Genomic DNA, 23,840 nt, shown 5'->3' on the forward strand with positions numbered 1-23,840 from the left:
CATGCGTGTTTGGCACATGTGCAAAAAAAGATAAAGTTGATTCTCTGTACACTCAGAAATAAAGGTACAAAAGATGTCACTGGGGCGGTACCTTTTCAAAAGGTACACTTTTTGTACCTATTAGGTTCAAATATGTACACTTTAAGTACTAATATGTACCTTTAAGGTACCAAAATGGACCCTTTAGGTACAAACATGTAACTTTTGAAAAGGTACTGCCCCAGTGACAGCGTTTGTACCTTTATTTCTAAGAGTGTAAAATTCTCAAATTCTTTAAAATAACTCATTTGAATATATTTTAAAATGTAATTTATTGCTGTGATTGTAAAGCTGAATTCTCAGCATCATTACTCCAGTATTCAGTCACATGATCCTTCAAATTCATTCTAATATGCTGATTTTTTTCTTTTACTTTTATGTGGCAAGGATACATTTAAATGATCAAAAGTGACCATAAAGATGTTTTTAATGTTGCAAAAGATTTCTATTCCAAATAAATGCTGTTCTTGTGAAATTTATATTGAGCCTAGAATCTATAATATAATAATATCTATAATATCTTAAAAATATTAAGCAGCAAAAACACTGATAATAAAAAAATTAAATAATTGTGCACCGTTAATCATCAATAATAACACCAAATCAGCATATTAGAATGATTTCTAAAGGATCATGTGACACTGAAGAGTGATGATAATGAAAATTAAGCTTTGCATCACAGGAATAAATTACATTTTAAAAACATATTCAAATAGAAAACAGTTATTTTAAATAATCTTAGTGCGCATAAGAGACTTCTTTCAAAAACATTGTTTCAAACTTAGTGCAAGTAGACAATAAAGTAGAACAAAAATGAAATTTGTATGTATGAAAAAAGGCTTTTTACTGACCAAAAAAAAGAAAAAAGGTTTTGAAGAATAAATTCATTGTTTGGGGTTACTACTTTTGAAAATTGCATTCACGGTTTAGAGAATGCTGAGACTGTTCTAAAAAAATGAGCTGAAGGGATTGACAAGAACTAATGTACCAAAGTATGTCATGTCACCTTTTTCACGATGGTCTCTCCCTGTCTTCGTCTCTGTTTGGTCCCTCAGGAGCAGATCAACAGTTTGGTGAATCAGGTGTGTGGTAAAGCCCTGGTGAGGAGCGCAGCAGACGGCTGTAACGGCTCCAGCCCCACCAAACTGCCTGCCAAGCGCGGCCCCCGCAAGAGATCCGCCGTGGAGCTGTCCCTGACCCACCTGTCCAAAAGTGCCGCGGCCGCAGTCTCGTGAGGAACGTCGCCCGGCCGCCTCCGTCACCCAATCGATTTCCTCTCCCTCTCTTCATATCATCTGTGTCTTTTATCACCCATATAGCAGGGCAGAGTTTCCTGTGTTGAAAGCAGGCTGCCTTTTTTGCACTAGCACACTAGTTTGTATTCACCAGATGTTTGATAGCATTAAGAGACAAGGTCCCAGGTGTGCATTTCACTGACAGGTGTGAGTATGATGTCATCCTTTCTGCCTGGACCCTCTTCCTCCTCGTCTTCGGCCCTATTGACTGCACACACGCTCCTCATGAACTGTGAACCTTGGGACAAATGGGTGCTTCTCTCCTCGTTTTTCCAGACCCCTTTCCTTTGAATGTTGGTGCTCGATGGAGCTTCCGGAGAATGTTTTTTTGTTTTGTTTTTGTTCATTGTTTTGTTTTGGTGTTTGCCTTGTTTTTTTTTTTTTGTTTTTTTTTTTCTATTTGCCTTATTTTGGTGTTTGATTTGGTTTTGGGTTTTGTTTTTGTTTCATTTTGGTGTTTGTTTTGCTTTTTGTTTTGTTTTTGCTTTTAGTTATTGTTTTTTGTTATATTTTGGCATTTTATTGTTTTTTTTTTTGTTTTTTTTTAGTGTGTTTTTCTTTTTTTTGTTTTGTTTCGTTTTATGACATCACATTTGTTTTGATTTGAATTCATTTAGTTCACATGCAGCTCCTCTGCGGAAGACGCAGCTCTAAAGACAGTAAACACTTGAAATTTAGCTTGTTTTAATATCTGTTTTTAAAAAAAAAAAAAAAGAAAAAGAAAAAAAAAGAGGAAGTACTGTGTGCTTTTATTTCAACTGGTTTTTATTTCACACTTTCCTCTGTGGGTTTGGGGAACGCTGGTTTCCATGGCAGCGGGTTGGGCTGTACTTGAGGAAGTGGGTGTTAGGGAATGAATGAGCGGGTCCCGTCCCGGTTAGTGAGAGGGGTTCCTCCCACGCTGACGCTTACGAGCGATACCTGTGCCTGATGTTTAGCGGGGAGATCTTTCTTTATTTTGGTGCTGTTGTTTTTGTTTTATTTTATTTTTTTACTGTATATCAATACAAAAAAGGTAATAAGAAAGACATGCTGTTTGCTAGCCTTCTTATCCCACAGGACGGAAGAGCCGGAGGCTTTTTCCGCTTCTAGATGTGCAATCGTGTCAACATTCCATTCTTCCAGACTTATTGATTCATCTGTAACATTAGTTAACATTAATTATTATATAATATTATTGTAATTATAATATTTTGTGTTTTTGACTTATTTTCTCTTTTGTTCTGACGTGCTATCTCAATTTAGAGCCACTATTCAGAGGGTGTACAATGTGAAATACAAGTTCTTTTTTTTTCTTTGTTTCTTTTTGTTCTTTTGTCTTTTCCTTTTTGCAAAAGTATCATTGATTTAAAGAAACTTAAGAAAATCACCTTTTTGTACATAATCCTGTAAATGTCTTTTAATACTTGAGCCTTTGTTGGAGTGACAGAAGGAAAGGATAGATAGATGGATGATGTCAGATGAAGAAAAGCCTTATATTTCAGTTTCTTCAGCTGTTGGGAGTTTGATGCGTACAGGGTTGCTCTGGTAATGTGTATAAATTTTAAGTGCTGCTTACATCACTGAGGACTAAGATATGGAGTCGCGATTTCCCCCTAGTTTTGTTTTTTAGGTTTACTTTTTTAAAGAAAAGGGAAAATACTTTCACAAAAAAAAGGTTTTTACATTTTCATTACTGAAAATTCAACATTGTAGTAGCTACTCATGTTGCACTGACCTTGCCAGTGGTAACTGACGAGGGAAAAAAAAACTATAATCCAGTTTGTTGGTTGTTGCCCTTAACAGAAGACTGAGCTGTTTTAGGAGTATTTAATGAAAACCAAGTTGAGGTTTTTCAACAAAAAACGGCGGTTGTCAAGTTTTTATGGCCTTACGATGTATTTTATTCAGAAATTTTGTTGGTTTTGTTCCTTTTTCTACAATATGAGAGATTTGCTCACGGTCAGACGAGTTAATTTATTAGCACTGCGTTTCAGCTCTTCCTCTCATGAGCAAAGATTTCATGTTGGTTATATTGCCATTTTATTTTATTTTGTTTTTCTTTTTGTTTTTACTTTTTCAATTTGTACTTAAGGTTTAATAAAAACTCATGGACAATTCACTGTCAGTCTGTGCTCTTTGTTACTGAACTTTATATTGGTTTAAAGAGGAATGTGTTGAACAGGGGAATCTTTTCTGACACATGGACCCCCTCGCTCTCAGATGGCTTTGGTATAACTTCATAAAATTTACTGTATAACTTGTAATTTTATTAACGTTTTTAATGAGTTACAGGTTAATCCCAGTTAAATATACATTTTGAAATAATAATAATAATAATATAAAAATACTTATGTTCTTAAAACTTTTTTTTTTTTTTCATACTCTGATTTGTAATAGTGGTTATAGTAATAATACTATAATAATTTGATACAATTAAAAAAAATAATAATAATATTTGACTTTTAAAAATTTCATTTTATACGTGCTTAGTAATGTTATAAAAATAATACTTTTTAACCAATCTTTATTCAATTATTTAGTTACTATTTAGTACTACTAGCAGTGTAATAACAATGATTATTATATTTATTATTATTATTAATAGTGGTTGTAGTAAAACTACATGAATCGAAATACTTAAAATAAAAATAATCTTTTTAAACTGTGTCTTTTAAAATTTTAATTTGTGTAAGTATTTAGTAATAGTAATATTTGTTCTAAAAATAGTACTTATAATCAATCAGTTTTTATTTACGAATTAAACTATTTAGTACTACTAAATATCATACTTTTTACCCAACCAGTCTTTATTCAATTATTTAGTTATTATTTGGTACTACTAGCAGTATAATAACAATAATTATTATTTAAATTTGTATTATTATTATTAATAGTGGTTGTAGTAATCAAAGTATTTAAAATCAAAATGTTTAAATGTTTAAAAATTGTGTCTTTAAAATGTTCAATTTTAGAAGCATTTAGTAATAACAATTTTTGTTAAACTAAAGTGTAATTTATTCAATCAAAATCATTATTAATCAATCAGTTTTATTAAACTATTAAACTATTTAGTACTATTAGTATTGTAGTAGTAGTAGTAATCACAATAACAGCAACAGTCAATCTACAGACTCCCTATGGATCCCTTGGTGTAAAATCCTTGTGTTTGACCAATTAGACCCCTTCGCAGATGTGCAAAGTACACAGAATGATATATGTTTAATCATATTTTACCAGTCAAGGATCTGCCACAGCTGATTATTTAAATGCTGTTGAATTTAGCATTTTAATTTTGTTCCTGCATCTCCACATGGTTTTCCCTGGTGCAGAAACACACAGGCAATGTAAAGTATTGAAGCTTGGCCCAGAGCCTAAATTGTGGTGTTTTCATCATAATAATCAAAGTCAGTCTGGTGAGCCGGAGGCCTCTAAAGCAGTATTGATTTTATACATACAGAGACAGACGTGTACCTCACGTACATACATTTTTAAAAGCTGAAAATACTCCAGGTATGGAATTACAAGATGTGAAACCGATCAAACTGGTTTGTAGAGTGAAAGGAATATAATATAGATACACTGTAACTGACAACGGTGGCACAGAGGGGCAAACAGCAGACCAGCTGTATGCAATGAACGTCCAACAGAATAAAATATATTTATTGATTTGGAGTGCAGGCACAGGATCGGGCTTCACACTGCACAGCACACGACAAAGAATTTCTTTACAAAAACCAAAAGGGTTTCATAAAACACCAGTGCACACTCTTCCTTTGGACGCGAGTGCATAGCACACCGCTAACTACATTACTTCCTTTTACAGTCTGTCGTTCATCCTCTGTGTTTTCAGGATGAGCTGCTGCTCTCACAGTTCTTGATTGGCTGGTTTTGTTCTCTTCCGGTTAACGTGGCATCCTCCTCGAACTCCTCCTGATCTGGCTGGACAAGCAGAGAGCCACGGATGGCTGCTGGTCCCCTCTCATCATCATCATCGTCGTCCTCCTCCTCTTCCCCTGCCTCCGTGTCCTGGCTGGCTGAGTCCGTGCAGGTGGAGGACAGCGACGCCAGCTTGTGTCTCAGGTCGGCCTGTGTGGGCACCTGAAGAGTGATCTCAGAGGTGAACGACTCCACATCAGGACCTGAGAGAGAATCGTTCAGAATAGAGATTAAGAATGCTAATTTATCTTGAAAAGTAAGGTACTGCTCAGACAACATTTAGGTTACTGGAGATCTGTTACTGTTGCTCTGGGTAATTCCAGTCAATTCAATAGGAATCTGGAGTTTCACGAAAAGAATCTCCACACAGGTTTCGTTCAAGTTAGTGGTGACCAGTGTTGGGGAAAGTTACTTTTAAAAGTAATGCATTACAATATTGAGTTACTCTCTAAAAAAGTAACTAATTACGGTAACTAGTTACTTTTTATGGAAAGTAATGCGTTACATTACTTTTGCGTTACTTTTTAAATATGAGCAGGGCTTGATTGTTTTTCATATAAGAAGTTCTATTTATAGCAAATGTGAAAGCCCTTTCACACCAAAAAGTGTAATGAATAAGCCTCAGGCTGAAGGAAAAGTAAATTTACGTCTGAACAGTAGAACGCAGGAGAAGAAGGTTCAACACTCTTCAGCAATAAAAAACAATAAACCACAATTGTTAGTTTATCTAGTGTCATTTTTGCTTATTAGTATGGTTGAACTGAATCATCAAAGGTCAGCAGCAAAGACATTAGTTAATAAAATGGGATTAGATACATTTGTGTTATTTAACATATTTAATTATTGCAGGTTTACGTCATATTCTGAGTTTGCATTTCACTGTTTTAATTCATTTTGATGAATACTAAGGTTTTTTTGCGAGTGGGATGAATTAATGCACATTCACATTTAGTCTAGAACTACAGTAACATCATGTTCACACACAACGCCTCTGTACTTCCGATTTCTCCCAATATGGGGACAGGAGACTTGTCAGTCAATAAACGGGAAAACAAAGTAACCGGCGTTACTTTTTGGAAAAAGTAACTCAGATATTTTCTTGTAAATTAAAAAGTAATGCGTTACTTTACTAGTTACATGAAAAAAGTAACGTAACTCGCGTTACTTGTAATGCGTTACCCCCAACACTGGTGGTGACCAACAGAAAGCTGCTTAATTTGAAAGCCATTTCTTTGTGTGTTGTGCTTCATGCATCACTACATTGTTGACAATGGAAAATTGATCTATTAAACAACATACGTTTATATAGTTTCTATAAATTTTCCACTCCTTTGCGACCCTACCTAAGAGCAAGATTTTCAGTAAATTTTCATTTTGGGGTACATTTTCATTTTGCCACAGAAATGCATAATTTAAGCATCTCAGAACAGAACATTCTGGTTTTCATTTAGTAATTACAGTAATTGCAACATGCACAAACACACCTTTTCATGGTGTAGGCATTACCAGAATGCACTGCGACATGTTTAAAGTCGCATCACATAAATTCATCCCATCTACTTTCTGAATGCTTGTTATAGATGTTATTGTGATCAGTTATTCATCCATAATGTTTAATCAAAATGCCATTACATAATCTTCCAGGGAAAAACCCTTCCCAAATAGTAAGTGCATGTAGTTAATTAATATTACTCAGTACTTAATGTATAATTACACAGTAACAAGGACACCTTAAAATAAAGTGTAACCAAAATTATTTAAAATAAGCATGAATTGTGTTAACAAGCTAGCATCAAACTCTAGTGAAATATAATGAATATCACTATCAGAGTCCATGCAGTGCACTTGTTTTTTGAACAGCAAGTCCAGTGTCCTGATGTTGCCTGTATAATCCAGAGAACTTGGCTCTCAGTGCAGTTCAATGTAATTAGTGATAATTGTAAAACCTGTTTGTTCTCTTCTGGATGCAATCAGACATCATCTCAGCGTGTTCTGCTGACGGCAGCAGTAAATGTCAGCACTAATTTAATGGCATCTCAGCATTAGTGAATCTAAAGAGTTCTTTAAACATAAGGGGACACCATACCAGGGAGCCACTTTCATTCGTCATTAGATAAGAGTGGTTTAGATCTATGGAAAGCAGTCAGCTCCACTTAAACATCGCTGACATAATGATAGAGCAGTAACACCTAGAGTATGAGTAAAAATATTGATTGGTGGTTGGGAAATGTCACTATATGTATGTATACCCAGCATCGGTGAGGCCACACTGTCCTCACCACCAGAGTTGAGAAAGACGTCCAACACCTCATGGTCCGACATGTCCATCAGGTCCATTTGCTCCAGCATGTCCACGTTCACCTCCATTGATGACATGCTTCCTATTGTCTCTGTGAACCAAAGGAAGAACGATAACATCACTTCCTGCAACCTCGAACTTCAATCACTAAGATGTATCAAGGATTTGAGTCCAGGATGAACGTTTAACGCATGGAGTTCACATCTCTGTGGACAAAGAAACCCTTCATGTGAGTTCTTGAGTCAACTCTTGCCGAATAGAAGAGCAAATTTGGTTGTGTCAGATCTCATTGAACTGAGTTATGTCCTGGATTCGTCACCTTGCAGTTATGTTGACTCTGTGATGTCATTAGCGCATGCTTCACAAACACAGATTGCAGCGTGAGGCATGCCCGTCACATGTGCATGTGTGAGCGTGACATCAGTAAGCAGAGCGGTGAACTGCGTACCTCAAGGTTGTGTAAGAGCGCAGCGGCACAGGGAGGTGGACAGCAAAGAGAGAGACATGTTAGCTCCCCTTTACAGTATTGAGACACAAACACAACCGCACACTCATACACTCAGAGTCTGTGTGTACGCTTTGAGAGAAATGACACAAAACAACTATTACAACACAATTTCAGTCCATATTTCAAAACTGGCCTGGACCTGAACCTTTTAAAATAGAGGATTAACAGAGAATTTCTGCATATTACCACCTTGCTGTATGTAATGGTGTGTTCAAGTCATGTCGAAGAGATCGTATTTACGAGTTGAATGCACATAGGCTAAACGCCACCACAAAGTCGTTATTATGAGTGGGAAACTCGAAATTTACATTGTTTTCGTAAAAACACAAACATGTACATTCATGCTGCGCACATAGCCCAGTTTGTACTGAATACAGTGTTATCACACTTAGGCAGTAATATGTTTTTAAGATGCTGAAAAAAACACAAATGTCAGGGCATGTCAAAACTTGAGAGTTGGGAGCGTGAGGGATGCAATGGGCACAGCCAAAGACTATAGATACGCAGTGTTTGTATTGACAGTAAATTGAATAAAATGTTTTTTTTGTGATGTAAAATAAAACTATATGTTACGTATACAAAATATTATATACTTTTTCTTGCCATAAAAATGGGTGCGGCCATTTGTAAATTCTATGGGTCTAGCTTCCGGTATCATCCGTGTCCAGCTATTTTTAGCTGTACTAAACCAACCTGGTCTCATAAAAATACGTACCTCTGTGCACTTTTTGTGCGACACCGTTTTACGTACCTTGCTGCACGTTTCGCCGCAGTTTCAAATAGAAATGTCCTCTGAGTGGCGCTAAAACACAGGTTCAATACGTGAACCCTGGCACGTTTTTATTACGTAGATATTGGTACGTATTGCTGTTTTTTTATTACGTTGCTTCAGATACGTATTGCAGCGGTTCAGAATTCAAATATTCGGGGACTGTCGCTAAAGGTTAATGCTCTATCATGTTGGAAATATGCCCTACACCAAATCCAGCCCTAAACCTACCCGATAGTGTTAACAAATGCAAAACTGATATAAAAGCGTATTAGCTGATGCAACTGAGCCATTTGAACTTCCTTTTATGCAGATTTTAACTGCTTTGTCAAAGCGCAGTTACACGGGATTCGAATCGGTGCTTCTCGTCTCCTAAGTCCGTCTCCGTACTCCGTGAGCAACCGAACAAACTTATCGTCTATGAAAACCCATAGATATGAAGCTGGATGTGTGCGATGCTAACGTTCAAAAGCATCAGTTTTCAAATCTCCCAGCATATTAATATTGTTTTGAAGTCATAGCATGATATTCTTCAAGTAATTGTGCGATAATTACGCTTTATTAATCGCAACTTTGTAAATTTGTGCGAAAGTGTTCATTTATTTTGGAAACTGCAGTGATATGTACTTATTGGTACGTATTTCGTGTCACGCTAAAAAGTGCACCCAGGTACGTAAATGCCATGAGACCAGGTAGCACTAAACAGTTCATTTTGCTGCTTGATATTGAAAATTTGTGTGTCTTACGATATTATTTTAATGTATTATCTTAATTATGAACACGCTGGTTTGTAGTGCAAACAGTTTTACCATTTACTGCACGTTGTTATTCTTCTCGTTATTTATCTAAATGAACCGGATGTCTCACCCATAGGCTTACTACCGCGTTGAAGAAAAAGGTGGATAATTACCATAGAATGTATAATGATTCAGTTTACATCACCTTCGTAAGTTGAATAAAAATAGAAAAAAGCAAAAACACAATGATGCGCATTCTTTATTCATCATTTTGTAGATGTAGAGTTTAAAAAAATTGTTGAATTTTATGTAGAAAAGTCAAATCGCCATCTTGCTCCGACCAAAGTGACTTGAACGCACCTGACGTCGTAATTACGACTTGTCAACTCGTAAGTACGAATGTCCCAAGAGGACTTGAATGCAGCATAACAGCAGTGACACAATGGCCGATCCTAACCTTGTCTTCTTGATTACCCATTGGCTGATCCTATCCGCGCCTTCTTAATGACCCAGTGGCTGATGCTAATCACACCTTCTTAATGACCCATACATTGGCTGGTTTTAGCCCCACCTTCTTTATGACTCACTGGCTAATTTTGCCCTTGCAGTCTTTATGACCCACTGGTTGAATTTAGCCTTGTCTCCTAATAACCCATTTGCTGATCTTAGCCCTCTCTTTTTAATGAGCCATTGACTGGTCTTAACCCCGCTTTCTTTATGACCCAATGGCTGATTATGGCCACTTTTTCTTATTGACCAAATTGTTGATCCTAGCCTTGCTTTCTTTATGACTCAGCGGCGGATCTTAGCCCTGCCTTCTTAAAAGGTATGTTTGACATCAGCTGCGTCTAGTTTTGCTGATTGGTGAGATTTGCAGCGTCCCGTTGGAGATGCTTCAATGCTCCGCAGCATTTGCATACTTTATCACAGATGAAGTGGATTATTTCTCAGATAAACAGAGGTTTGAATTTTACATATAGAAACAAGTATAACTGTTAATTCAGTACATTTATGTGCTGCTTAATGCGGGGTCTATATTTTTATCAGTTTTAATATTGACACAATATAACATTAAGGTTACATGAAAAGAGTATTTACCAGTATACAAACACAGATGTGTGATCATAAGCAGAACTGTAGGCTTTTGGTAGCCCCGTCCTCCTAATGACCCACTGGCTGATCTTAGCTCTGCCTCACTACTCTTCCATTTGCTGCTTTGGTGTAGTTTATCTACCACTAGATCAGCATTACTCTCATCAGCTGCTCTTTTGTACATTCCTATGGACTATATTATTGTCCCCTGAGTCATTGTACAAAGTTGACCAGTTGGAAGATGAAAGCAACACTCAGTTTATCTCCTTCAGGACAGGGAATAGCATTCCCAGTGCAATATCTTAAATGCTGTGGACCCGGCACTCTTATTTGTAATAACGACTACTGAGTGTTTTTGTACCAGACCATCTAAACAGACATTTCTCAGGTATTTAAAAGGTTTTTTTTTTTTTTTATTCACAGGGATACAGCATATTTACTTTTCGGAAAATAGTTTCTGTTTGTATTACTGAGTCTGGCACATTTTGATGTGGTCCAGGATTGAGCCGAGGGAATGGGCATAGCTCACCTCTTCTCTCCGCGATCTGTAGGTATCCTGTTGACAAGTAGTGCTCCATGTCCTGCTGAAAAGCCTCCTCAAAAAACTTTTGCCTGTCCTTTAGCTTTACCTGCGGCTGGACAGGCTCTGCCTCTGGTACTCTCTGAGCATGCTCCAGCTCCAGCTCCGCTGTGATTGGAGGACAAAAAGAAAGGTGATAAGACAAACTTTGTTAAAGGTTTTCTTAACAAAAACATTAAAATTCTCTGAAAAACTATAAGTCACCCATGCAAGATAAATAAATTATTTTAAATAAATTATTAAATTACTATTAAATTGAATATGATTATAAAGTTCCGCTGTGTTTCACTAAACTGCTGAGAGAATCCTCGTGCTCATTGGCTGCAGCCTCCATAAATGCTAGTAGCATAGTGTCATTTGTAACACGAAGATCTTAAATTAGATAATGTAACGCTTATTATCGTGATTAACCAGCGGAGACAATGGGAGAACACTACCTTTACGACCGAAGATGACATAAAGGTCTGAAGCCAGAAGATAAAGATGAGCGTAAACACAGTTACAGCATACACAAGGTGGAAAGATTTGATAACGGAGAAAATCCTGAGCTGTGATGACAAGTTGCTTCATTTGTGTTGGACAAGTAGAATGAATTAACTGTGTAGACAGTTCTCTAAAACGCACTGTGTCATGCTGACCTCTGTGGTGTACATGAAAAACAGCAATGCTAATGCTAGCTAAAGAACTGCTGAATGCACATTTAATAGCAAAAAACTGCAATAACAGTAAATTTAAAATATATATATATCTCAGAAAGAGTCATCAATAAGAGAAAGACTGCTAAAAGATGCAGTACATTAGCATGCAGGAGAAAGCTAATTGACCTTAAAAAGTAATGCGTATGTGAGTGTTTGTGTATTGTCTTATTGTTGTATTTAATTACGTTTAACTTGATTTAAAAAAAAAAAAAAAAAAAAGGTAATTTAGTGGTCAGTTTGTAAAGTGTTTATTTAAATTTTTTTTTTTTTTTTTACTTTTAGCTTGATAGTTGTTATAGATGTGATACTTGTAGTCCTGCATACTGTAAGACCACATATCCAGTAATAACTAATGACTGTTCTTGTTTAGTGTTTGTGGAAAGATGAGGGCTCTGTCTATCCCTCATTTATCAGATTCCAGGAATTCCAGGTGTCTGCATACTGTATCTTTCTTATCCTGTCTAAAATTATCATGTTCTCTTGTTTTCTGTCTATTTTACTGCCTGTTTTTGCTCGTCTGTGGGCTGGAGTGAATGTGGAAAACCATGGTTCCTTTATTGGGCTACAGAGACCTGACTGTTGCATCAGTAACTTGATTGTGGATAAAAGTGTGCGTATTCAGTTTAGGAGAAAGCACAGATAAAACATTGCGTATGTGTGTGTGTGTGTGTGTGTGTGGTTTTGTTTGGTCTGTCTGTGGATTAATTAATGGCTGTGGTTGTCCTAAGGGTATCAGCTCTGGTCTCTGGTCTTTCATCAAAGAGTTGTGCTCCAGTGCACGCATGTCTTCTCTTCATTTGCCATTTCATTTCACTCTTTGACCAAAGGCCTGCTCACAGCACACACACACACACGTTTGTTTTAGTGGTTTACGGGGACTCGCCATAGGCGTAATGGTTTTTATACCGTACAAACTGTATGTGCTATTGTCCTACACCAACCCTACACCTAACCCTACCCCTTACAGGGTACTGTCTGCATTTTTAGATTAAAAAAAAGCCTTTTTTAAGCCTTTTGAATTACGGGGACATAGGCAGTGTCCTCATAAACCACCTTCAAATTGTAATACCTTCAAATTTTGTCCCCGTAAACCACAAAAACCAGTACACTCACACACACACACACACACAAATACACTTTTGACTAGACTTCAATCTAACTTTCCTCTGTTTTGAAGTGTGGACTCACATTCTTAATCTATCACATACTATTTAGCATGTCTACAACATGATTAAAGTTCCTTCTGTTTCCATTTTGTAATCATTATACATATTCTCTCACACTAATGCATGCTATTCTTATATAATAGCTCATTACAGTTAATTTAATGATGCTCTGTGCATATGCATGTGTGTTTGTGTGGATGTTGTAATGTGATTATGACTAAGAGCAGTAGAAGAGCCTGTGCATGACAGCGTGGAATAGAGGCATGTAATATTCTGTTCTCAGCTTGCCAGACTGATTTTGCTCCCAAAGTGCCACCTGAGAGAATTTCCTCTACGATATCACTGCTCAAAAAGACAGTTCAGCTTGTGTTAGAAGTCCAGTTCTCCTTCAGACTGTTATTTCTCTTGATAGGAGCTTCAGTCTTTGCTGCTGCTGTCAAGATGCACTGACCTGAGACTAAACCTCCTCACTTTCTCAAAGAACACTGAATCTTTAAGAAGACCAGAGAGTTTTGAGTTAAGAAATACAGTCTTCTATCTAGAGGCTAAGAGAATACGGCAACTTTTATACAAGATACATTCCTAGTTTCAACATTATTTGTTCTTCAGACAGTCATCTTTAAAAGAAAAAAAAAATTATTAGCTGAATGCAAAGTGACCCACATTTTGGTTTTTGATCACTGAAAATGTGTGCAATTTAACAATTTACTCGTGGAGTAGCATATCTTTGGAAAAGAACAACGTAGAGCCTTAAAAATGTTTAAGAACCTACATCCAAAATAGGATATTAAGATTAAGGTTACCTTGAGAAGAGCATTTTTCCTTTTTTGAACTGTCACCATTATAATGCAACAAAGACTGCTAAAGTCAACAGATTTTAATAATAGACCTACCAATCACTTAAAAATCGTCTCCTCTACAAAATAGTAGACTACTCCGTAAATATTCATCCATGACATTTAATATTTTAGCTTTCATCACTATTTATGTTTGTCTTTCTTCAGAAAAAATATAAACAACTTTTATTTTATTTTGTTTTATTTTAAATCATTTTAAGTCTTGTGACCCCTTAGAAGTTTGCTGAGGTCCTAGTGGGCCCCGGCCTATTGTTCAAGAACAGTTGTTCTAGTGGACTCAAGAATCAGTCAAGGAATGTTAGCAAAAATGACACTTTCCTGTTTTGAATTGCTTTCCATTCTTAAATTGTAGCACTTGGACAGTTTCAATATTGGACAGAGACATCTCATTGAATTCACTGTCCTAAAGCCCATTCACACCAATAACTTTAACTACATTAACTGCATAATATCCACACAACACACAATAGAGCTTTATGTATTGTAAGATGTAACAACATAACTGCTATGAAAGAGATCCCAATGATATAATTTCCCTGTCATTATCATTATGGTTGCACTCTACAGCGATTTTTAAAACGTTATGGTTATAGTTATTGTTGTAGTTATCATTCTTGGTGTGAACTGGCCTTTAATCTTCCACTGGAGAATCTGCAGAATTCAAGAGCTCTTGGATCTTGTATAAAAACTCCCATCTGCTCACAGCCACAGTGTTCCCAACTTTGTATGCACAGGATATTTTTGTTGTTCCAGTTATAACTTCAACTTTGGAACAACAATTTGGGCAAACAGATAGCATGAAGTCAACACTCAAAAATGCAGCAACTTTTATGCTATATTTCTGGAAGCCATACGATAGCTTTGTGTGAGGAAGTGAATAAAATATATATAATAATTATTCACATGTGGCCCAGCTCTGCCTGGAATGTTCATCAGAGAAAAAAAAGTGATGTCTGATTCTTAATAAGTTATTCCTTTTAAATGAAAATGTTTCATTAATCGGACTGATCAATTTGATTCACTGACTCTAAGATTCAGTTGCAACTGTTCTCGAGTTAAGAGCTCATTAAGGGGAAGATTAGTAGTGAATAACAACTTAAATTTCAACAGGTTTCTCACACAAAAAAATATAATTTGGATTCAGTAGACTTAGAATGTAGTTCACAAGTAATATGGATTACTTTCATGTGGCTTTTAGGTATGACCTAAATGTGACCCTGGACCACAAAACCAGTCTTAAGTGGCAATTGAGATTTATAAAATTGAGATTTATACAGCTGAATAAATAAGCTTTCCATTGATGTATGGGTTGTTAGGATCGGATAATATTTGGCCGAGATACAACTATTTGAAAATCTGGAATCTGAGGGTGCAAAAAAATCAAAATATTGAGAAAATCGCCTTTAAAGTTGTCCAAATGAATTCTGAGCAATGCATATTACTAATCAAAAACGACGTTTTGATATATTTGCAGTAGTAAATTTACAAAATATCTTCATTGAATATGATCTTTACTTAATATACTAATGATTTTTGGCATAAAAGAAAAATCTATAATTTTGACCCATACAGTGTATTTTTGGCTATTGCTACAAATATACCCCAGCGACTTAAGACTGGTTTTGTGGTCCAGGGTCACAAATAACATACTTCAAAAGAATATACTTAAGTGTGGACTGAATGTAATGTTTTCAGACGTTTAACTGCCTGTTAATTGCAATTAGATTAAAATACATTATAGGTTAATGTTGAATGCACTTGGCTAAACTTAAGAGTGCTTTTGAAATGCTTAAGTATTTAATTACATATATATATATATATATATATATATATATATATATATATATATATATATATATATATATATATATATATATATATATATATATATATATATATATATATATATACATATATATTCTATTTGAAATGTGTTTAAAGTGTAATGTTGAATGTACCATCAATCATTTATGGTAAACTAAATCCATTTATGTTATCTGTATTGAAACTTGTATGTCATGTTGGGTAGAGTGGAAACAGTAAGAAAAAAGCATTAAGAAAAAAGTGTTTTAAAGCTTGTTCCCAGATAGCACACGTCGTCTGCAAGATGTCTGTTAAAGATCACTTGAATCTATAAAGCATCTGCTGTGTACAAACATCTGACAGACGTCTATAAGATGTCAGTTTACATACATTCTAAATCATAAACATCTTAAAGACATCTAATAGGCATCTATTTGACATCAGATGGGAAGCGTCCTATAGACGTATTGCAGATGAGCAAACAAAATGCATCTTGCAGATGTAAAAGCAGGCGTCAAATAGATGTCTCCGTGATGTACATGTGCTATCAGGGTTGTTTTGTTGAACATCACAGTAATATATGATATGAGAACAGTAGGGCCTGTAGATAGGGGTATGTGTTATTTAATAATTTTAATAATAATAATTATTATTAAATTATTATGTTTTTTTTTTTTTTCTCAAACAGTCTGTGGGGTAAAATGCCCCCAGGAGGCAATGAGCAATTACTGTAGTTATTCTGTTCTGAACATCAACTCCTTTGTTTTTCCATCAAATGTATTCTAACTTGGTTGAATAAAAATATTTGGATTTTATATTTAAAATTACCTCAATTTAGCATCAGGTAGCTATAATTAGCTAGCCAGTTAGCATCAGCTAACAAAATGTTTCAAATAGGCTATTATAATTTTGTAATTCATAATTATTGATTATATTATTAAAACTATCTGTACTCTGATTTTTCTGTAAATGTTTAAAGCAAATTGCTTTGTCAGAATGGGGAAATTTATTTATTTTGTTAAAATCTATTAACATAAAAACTCTGGACATTTTTCATACTTTGTTTATAATTTATGTCATTGTCACTAAAACTATGATAACTTTTCTGAACACATTTAACTTATAAATGTGTGTGTGGGGGGGCATTTTCCTACTCTACCCTATTTGTAATTACACATTTATAATGTAGTTGCAATTTAGTACATTATATTTAATAATATATTAAATGCAATATTAAATAACACACTACAGCTAGAATTCTGACCCTCAAAGACCTGTTAGTCTGCCTTTAAAATGTCCACCTCCACTCCATTTATTATCCTAAATTAGATGCACCTGTTTGAGGTCGTTAGCTGCATAAAGACACCTGTCCACCCCATACAATCAGTAAGAATCCAACTACTAACATGGCTAAGACCAAAGAGCTGTCCAAAGACACTAGAGACAAAATTGTACACCTCCACAAGGCTGGAAAGGGCTACGGGAAATTGCCAAGCAGCTTGGTGAAAAAGGTCCACTGTTGGAGCAATCATTAGAAAATGGAAGAAGCTAAACATGACTGTCAATCACCCTCGGACTGGGGCTCCATGCAAGATCTCACCGTGGGGTCTCAATGATCCTAAGAAAGGTGAGAAATCAGCCCAGAACTACACGGGAGGAGCTGGTCAATGACCTGAAAAGAGCTGGGACCACCGCTTCCAAGGTTACTGTTGGTAATACACTAAGACGTCATGGTTTGAAATCATGCATGGCACGGAAGGTTCCCCTGCTTAAACCAGCACATGTCCAGGCCCGACTTAAGTTTGCCAATGACCATTTGGATGATCCAGAGGAGTCATGGGAGAAAGTCATGTGGTCAGATGAGACCAAAATAGAACTTTTGGTCATAATTCCACTAAACGTGTTTGGAGGAAGAAGAATGATGAGTACCATCCCAAGAACACCATCCCTACTGTGAAGCATGGGGTGGTAGCATCATGCTTTGGGGTGTTTTTCTGCACATGGGACAGGGCGACTGCACTGTATTAAGGAGAGGATGACCGGGGCCATGTATTGCGAGATTTTGGGAACAACCTCCTTCCCTCAGTTAGAGCATTGAAGATGGGTCGAGGCTGGGTCTTCCAACATGACAATGACCAAGCACACAGCCAGGATAACCAAGGAGTGGCTCTGTAAGAAGCATATCAAGGTTCTGGCGTGGCCTAGCCAGTCTCTAGACCTAAACCCAATAGAGAATCTTTGGAGGGAGCTCAAAGCCAGAAACCTGACTGATCTAGAGAAGATCTGTGTGGAGGAGTGGGCCAAAATCCCTCCTGCAGTGTGTGCAAACCTGGTGAAAAACTACAGGAAACGTTTGACCTCTGTAATTGCAAACAAAGGCTACTGTTCCAAATATTAACATTGATTTTCTCAGGTGTTCAAATACTTATTTGCAGCTGTATAATACAAATAAATAGTTAAAAAATCATACATTGTGATTTCTGGATTTTTTTTTTTAGATTATGTCTCTCACAGTGGACATGCACCTACGATGACAATTTCAGACCCCTCCATGATTTCTAAGTGGGAGAACTTGCAAAATAGCAGGGTGTTCAAATACTTATTTTCCTCACTGTACATTCTAAATCATAAACATCTTAAAGACATCTAATAGGCATCTATTTGACATCAGATGGGAAACGTCCTATAGACGTATTGCAGATGAGCAAACAAAATGCATCTTGCAGATGTAAAAGCAGACGTCAAATAGATGTCTCCGTGATGTACATGTGCTATCAGGGTTGTTTTGTTGAACATCACAGTAATATATGATATGAGAACAGTAGGGCCTGTAGATAGGGAGTATGTGTTATTTAATAATTTTAATAATAATTTTCAAACAGTATGTGGGGTAAAATGCCCCCAGGAGGCAATGAGCAATTACTGTAGTTATTCTGTTCTGAACATCAACTCCTTTGTTTTTCCATCAAATGTATTCTAACTTGGTTGAATAAAATTATTTGGATTTTATATTTAAAAATTACCTCAATTTAGCATCAGGTAGCTATAATTAGCTAGCCAGTTAGCATCAGCTAACAAAATGTTTCAAATAGGCTATTATAATTTTGTAATTCATAATTATTGATTATATTATTAAAACTATCTGTACTCTGATTTTTCTGTAAATGTTTAAAGCAAATTGCTTTGTCAGAATGGGGAAATTTATTTATTTTTGTTAAAAATCTATTAACATAAAAAACTCTGGACATTTTTCATACTTTGTTTATAATTTATGTCATTGTCACTAAAACTATGATAACTTTTCTGAACACATTTAACTTATAAATGTGTGTGTGGGGGGGCATTTTCCCCTACTCTACCCTATTTGTAATTACACATTTATAATGTAGTTGCAATTTAGTACATTATATTTAATAATATATTAAATGCAATATTAAATAACACACTACAGTTAAAATGATAATTAAGTACTTTACATGAGTCTACTTTAAAAAATGACAAGACTATTAAAACTACAATATAAATGTACATTTAAGTAAAACTTAATTTATACATTTACTTCTTTTTTATGATTACAAAGTGCTCTTTTTAAAAGTCTTAAAGTGAGTAAAGAAACAGTCATGAACGTGTACTCTCTTTAAGTACACTTAATGACCTTTTATTTCATTAATATATTATCTGCAAGTACAGTTTTTAAAAAAAATGTAAGATTTGAAGTACACTCCAAGTGCAAATTCAGTGCAATTATGAGCACTTGTTTTTCACAGGGGCTGTGAATGCTTAACTGTCCAGAAGACAATGTTTAATTTTCAGCAAAGCCAAACAAACTGTTCACCGGTGCCAGAGTTCCCAGGATGCTCTTGTTTATTTAGTCCTTATCTGAGGCCATGACGTATCTGTGTAGTCATTGATTGTGCCCAGACATTTGTATTCCTCCTTTCCATATAAAAAGAAGAATTTTGGTAAAAGTCCTCGAGGTGAGAGGCAGGCACAAGAGAGCAGGTGGTGACCTGAAGACCGTAATGAGATGATCCCCATAGAGAGGGAAAGAAGGCTTAATAGTCATCATTCTGATGGCAGTCATCTGGCTGTGTGATTTAATGCCGATTAATTGGATCTACTTATTGACTTCGTCATTCTGCAATGAGCACATGAATGATTGCCCACAGAATACCCCTACACACACTCCATCTATCTTGATTTGTGTTCTTGTAATGGCTTCATTTGTCTGTAATTGCAATGACAGATTGTAGGGCCATAGAAACAACAGAGACGCGTGCTGTGAGTGGAGTGAGCACTATTGAGTGGAAGACGATGTGCTTGGTTTGCCATATGGGCTGTTGTAAAGACTCATTCACACCAGCAGTAGTTCACGTCTCAGTCTTTGTGTGGAGACACCTGCGTCTCATACTGTGCCGTGCTCCATCTAATTTGGCCTCATTCAGAGCTCCGTAACATCTCGTCATGAGATTGCAAGCTATTTTGTACGCTACGTGAGGGGTTTTAAGTGTAAAGTGGTTAGGATTGACACTGTTAAGGCAGGGTGAGAAGGAAAGCGTGGCTGTTCACGAGAGAGATTAAAGCAGCACACCTACTATGAAGGATCAGACTGCTAACTATGATAAATGATATTTTAATTGCAAATGAATACAACTATATGAGGGTTAGCTTTAGGCCTGATACTGCAAAATGTAATGCAAGACCAGGGATGATTATATGATTTAATGGCTACTGTTTGACAGTAGATATTTAACAGACACAAATGTGATTGCAAAATAAATACATTAAAAATGCAATTCACACATACAACAGCTATGTGTCATCTATGATGTGTATGTTTTTTAGTTTCAGAATTTGGCTAAATTATTATTTTTTAATTGCATTAAGTCAATAATAGCCTGGTAATACAATTTTCCTGATATCATAATGAAGAAAACATTATTAAGTTGTTTGGCATAATCTTTAATTTCATAGAAACAATGCTATACTGCTTACTGATATTTGAAATGTTTGTCCATCAAATCAAAGACATGTGGTGCAACTAACAGAATCATGCAGTTAAAAAACAAAAACCTTTCAGACCCTCAACATGTCTCTTATAATATCTAATAATTTGACTTTATGACAAGGCAAGGTTAGTTCAGGTGAGGGGTGGGTGATATGACCAAAATCTTATTTGAGTAATTTTATTTCACTGTAATGATATCACGATATAGTCATTTTTGCTTTAAATATTTTCTTTTTGATACCAAAGTTTTTGAAATTTCATAATTCTTATCACCCGTGTTAATATCATAAAAACGAATAGCCTAAATTAAAAAAACAAAACAAAATAAAAACACAAGAAGACAAGTAAACAGTCAGCGATTAATTACAAATAATCAAATGTATTAAAAAAACCCTGCATATTCTTCGCTGTGTAAATTAAATATATTTCTTCTTATTAAAGTTACAAAAGTGATTTAGTCAAGAGCAGTGAGAGATTTTCGTTCTTTTGTTGTTTGATTAACATGAATGACAGACTGCAGGAATATTAGACTGCTGTCACTTTAAGAGCTGTCCAGATCCACTATATTGTTACACGTGTTTCTGAGCTGTTTTCTTTCACTTAAAACGTACTCGGTTACTGACGTAACCTCGGTTCCCTGATATACGGGAACGAGTACTGCATTGCCAGCCGTGGCATGACGCTGCACAACTCTGTGTCGTCGCTTCAGTCGAATTTGACCTGAGATCCTATGGGGCATCGACCCGCTTATACTGTATAGCCAGATGGCTCCGCCCCTTCTGGCGGGCTGCCAAGCCATTGGTTCATTTTCAATTCACTGCACGAACAAATGGCCATGCAGTTTCACTGCGTGATTGTAAAGGCATCAGTCATCAGAGAAAAAGGAGTTTTCCCCATAAGCAGCAGTACTCGTTCCCGTATCTCAGGGAACCGAGGTTACGTCAGTAACCGAGTACGTTCCCTTTCAATACTATACTCGTACTGTGTCGCTAGACGCTTATGGGGAACCAATACAATCCCACCGTGCCATGAAAGAGGAACGACTGGTATGAACTGGCCTTGAGCAATTAGGGCTCAGAGGGACCAAGTATAAGCAGGGTGAGCCCGCAGGAGGCAAGAGGGCTGAACACACCGAGGTCAACCCAGCCTTGGATAATCATTCCAAATAATTCTGTACAGCCTCAGCACTTCTGAAAGGGCCAAGAGCGTACAAGGAATATACCTGCTCTAAGCAGGTGCGTGCCCCTTTAAGCAGATAGAATCCGAGCCTGTAAGGCCGGAACGTCCAAGTTATAGAACTTGGCAAATGTAGATGGCGAGGCCCAGCCGGCCGCCGCAAAAATTCCTGCTATGGGACACCGCTAGACCACACCCAAGACTGGGCTCCTATGGGGCTTTGCAGGCCCAAGGAGGAGTATGCTAGCGCAATAGTGTTAACCAACCATCGAGAAATTCTCTGCTTTGTGACCAGAGACCCCTTGGTGTCTGGAGCAGGAGCAGGAGCAGGAGCGCAGTTGAGACTCAGAATTTTGAATAGGCTTAGCAGGCGAAGGTGCGGGTTTCGCTGGCTTCTGCGTTGGTGCAGGTTTTGGCGACTGGTGGCGTTTGCAGAGCTGAAGCGTTTAGGCAAGAAGTGCCGCATTGCCTGGGACGACTTCTGCACAGCAGTAAAATGCTCTGCAAAGCCCTCGACGGCAGGTCCAAACAGCCCCATGGGGGAGACCGGAGAGTCGAGGAAAGGGACTTTGTCAGCCTCCTTGATTTCAGTGAGGTTTAGCCACAAGTGGCGCTCCAGCACCACTAAGCTGGCCATTGACCTCCCAATGGCCTATGCTGTAGCCTTTGTAGCTTGAAGGGCCAGGTCTGTCACACTGTGCAGCTCTCTGAAAGCTGCAGGATCGGGTCCAGACTCATCCATTGCTTGGAAAGTTTGGCCTGAAAGACCTGGAGCACGGCCATGGAGTGCAGAGCTGAGGCCGCCTGCCTGGCAGAGGAGTAAGCTCGTCCAGTGAGGACAGACGTTGTTCTGCACAGTTTGGAGGGGTGAGCAACCTTCAATTTCCATCTGATGGCAGTGGGCGGGCAGAGGTGCGCGGCCACTGAATCATCCAGGGGATGCAGCTTCTCATAGCCCTTTTATTCAGCGCCATCGACTGAAGAGAGAGCAGATGAAGCGGGCTCGTCCTCGATAGCACCGAATGAAACCATGTCGCTCGCGTCAGCCAAGGGACGCTGGTCCAGGTGCTCGAAGAGGACGGGAGAGTCATCTCTGCATGGCGAGAGCGAGGCAAGCTGCTTTTTTTCTCACAGGTCTCTGGGAGGAAGAAAACAGGAGGGCGCGAGGGGCGGAGTCGCTCTTTGAAAATAAAGCGATCCGAGCGCACAGAGAGGCGAGACTCATGTGTGAACATTCCATCTCAGTCAGAGCGGCTTCTGCGTGGGGCTTGCCCAGACAGGACACGTACTCTGAGTGGCCATCGTCAGCGTGCAGTGAGAGAAATTTGCTATTTTAGCTCGCCGGATGGCGGCAGGGGACGAGCTGGTATCTGTGCCGGATACTGAAGACGGCTCTAAGAGCAGGCGGGGAACAGCAGGAATGCACAGGCGAGTCAGCTTCTGTCCGCAGCGAGGTGTGTCAAGGCGTGGCTTCAAGGCCCATAGACCAGCGAAGAGAAGTTCCTCGTCGCTGAAGGAGAATTGATCTGAGATCCTATGGCACATCACCCCCTTATACTGTATAGCCAGATGGCTCCGCACCTTCTGGCGGGCTTCCTCACCATAAGCTTGTGCAGCTCCGCTGCCAAGCCATTGGTTCGTTTTTAATTCACTGCACGAACCAATGCCCGTGCATTTTCACTGCGTGATTGTAAAGGCTTCAGTCATCGGAGAAAAAGTTTTCCCCATTAGTGTCTAACGACACAGTATGAGTATAGTATCGAAAGGGAACCTAAATTACCATGTTTCGAGGATACTTGCAAAGATGGGCATTTTGACAAATACAAGTGTGTGTATTTAACCGTTAAAGGCCTATGAAGCAGCAAAAATAACTCCGTTCAATACTCCCGCGCTAT

At 37.5% G+C, this 23,840-nt stretch overlaps 2 protein-coding genes across 6 annotated transcripts in view; one reads left to right on the plus strand and one right to left on the minus strand.

Annotated features, from left to right (window-relative positions):
- Positions 1 to 3,441, plus strand: part of jarid2b (jumonji and AT-rich interaction domain containing 2b) — a 114,709-nt gene extending 111,268 nt beyond the window's left edge. For both annotated transcript variants that reach the window (XM_058754271.1, XM_058754272.1), the window contains exon 18: positions 1,095 to 3,441. In XM_058754271.1, coding sequence (XP_058610254.1) covers positions 1,095 to 1,274 — 180 coding nt within the window. In that variant the 3' untranslated portion in view covers positions 1,275 to 3,441. The remainder of the gene's footprint in view (positions 1 to 1,094) is intronic.
- Positions 3,442 to 4,606: 1,165 nt separating this feature from the next.
- dtnbp1b (dystrobrevin binding protein 1b) overlaps positions 4,607 to 23,840 on the minus strand; it is a 47,974-nt gene continuing 28,740 nt past the window's right edge. The window contains exons 2-4 of one of the 4 annotated variants that reach the window (XM_058753597.1): positions 11,187 to 11,345; positions 7,532 to 7,633; positions 4,607 to 5,455 (exon numbers count right to left, since the gene is read on the minus strand). In XM_058753597.1, coding sequence (XP_058609580.1) covers positions 5,163 to 5,455; positions 7,532 to 7,633; positions 11,187 to 11,345 — 554 coding nt within the window. In that variant the 3' untranslated portion in view covers positions 4,607 to 5,162. Of the gene's footprint in view, positions 5,456 to 7,501; positions 7,643 to 11,186; positions 11,346 to 23,840 lie in introns of all 4 variants that reach the window. The other 3 variants (XM_058753595.1, XM_058753596.1, XM_058753594.1) reach the window with 3 other exon arrangements.

The sequence above is a fragment of the Onychostoma macrolepis genome, chromosome 19 (genome assembly GCF_012432095.1).
Source record: "Onychostoma macrolepis isolate SWU-2019 chromosome 19, ASM1243209v1, whole genome shotgun sequence".
NCBI classification, from domain to species: Eukaryota; Metazoa; Chordata; class Actinopteri; order Cypriniformes; family Cyprinidae; genus Onychostoma; species Onychostoma macrolepis.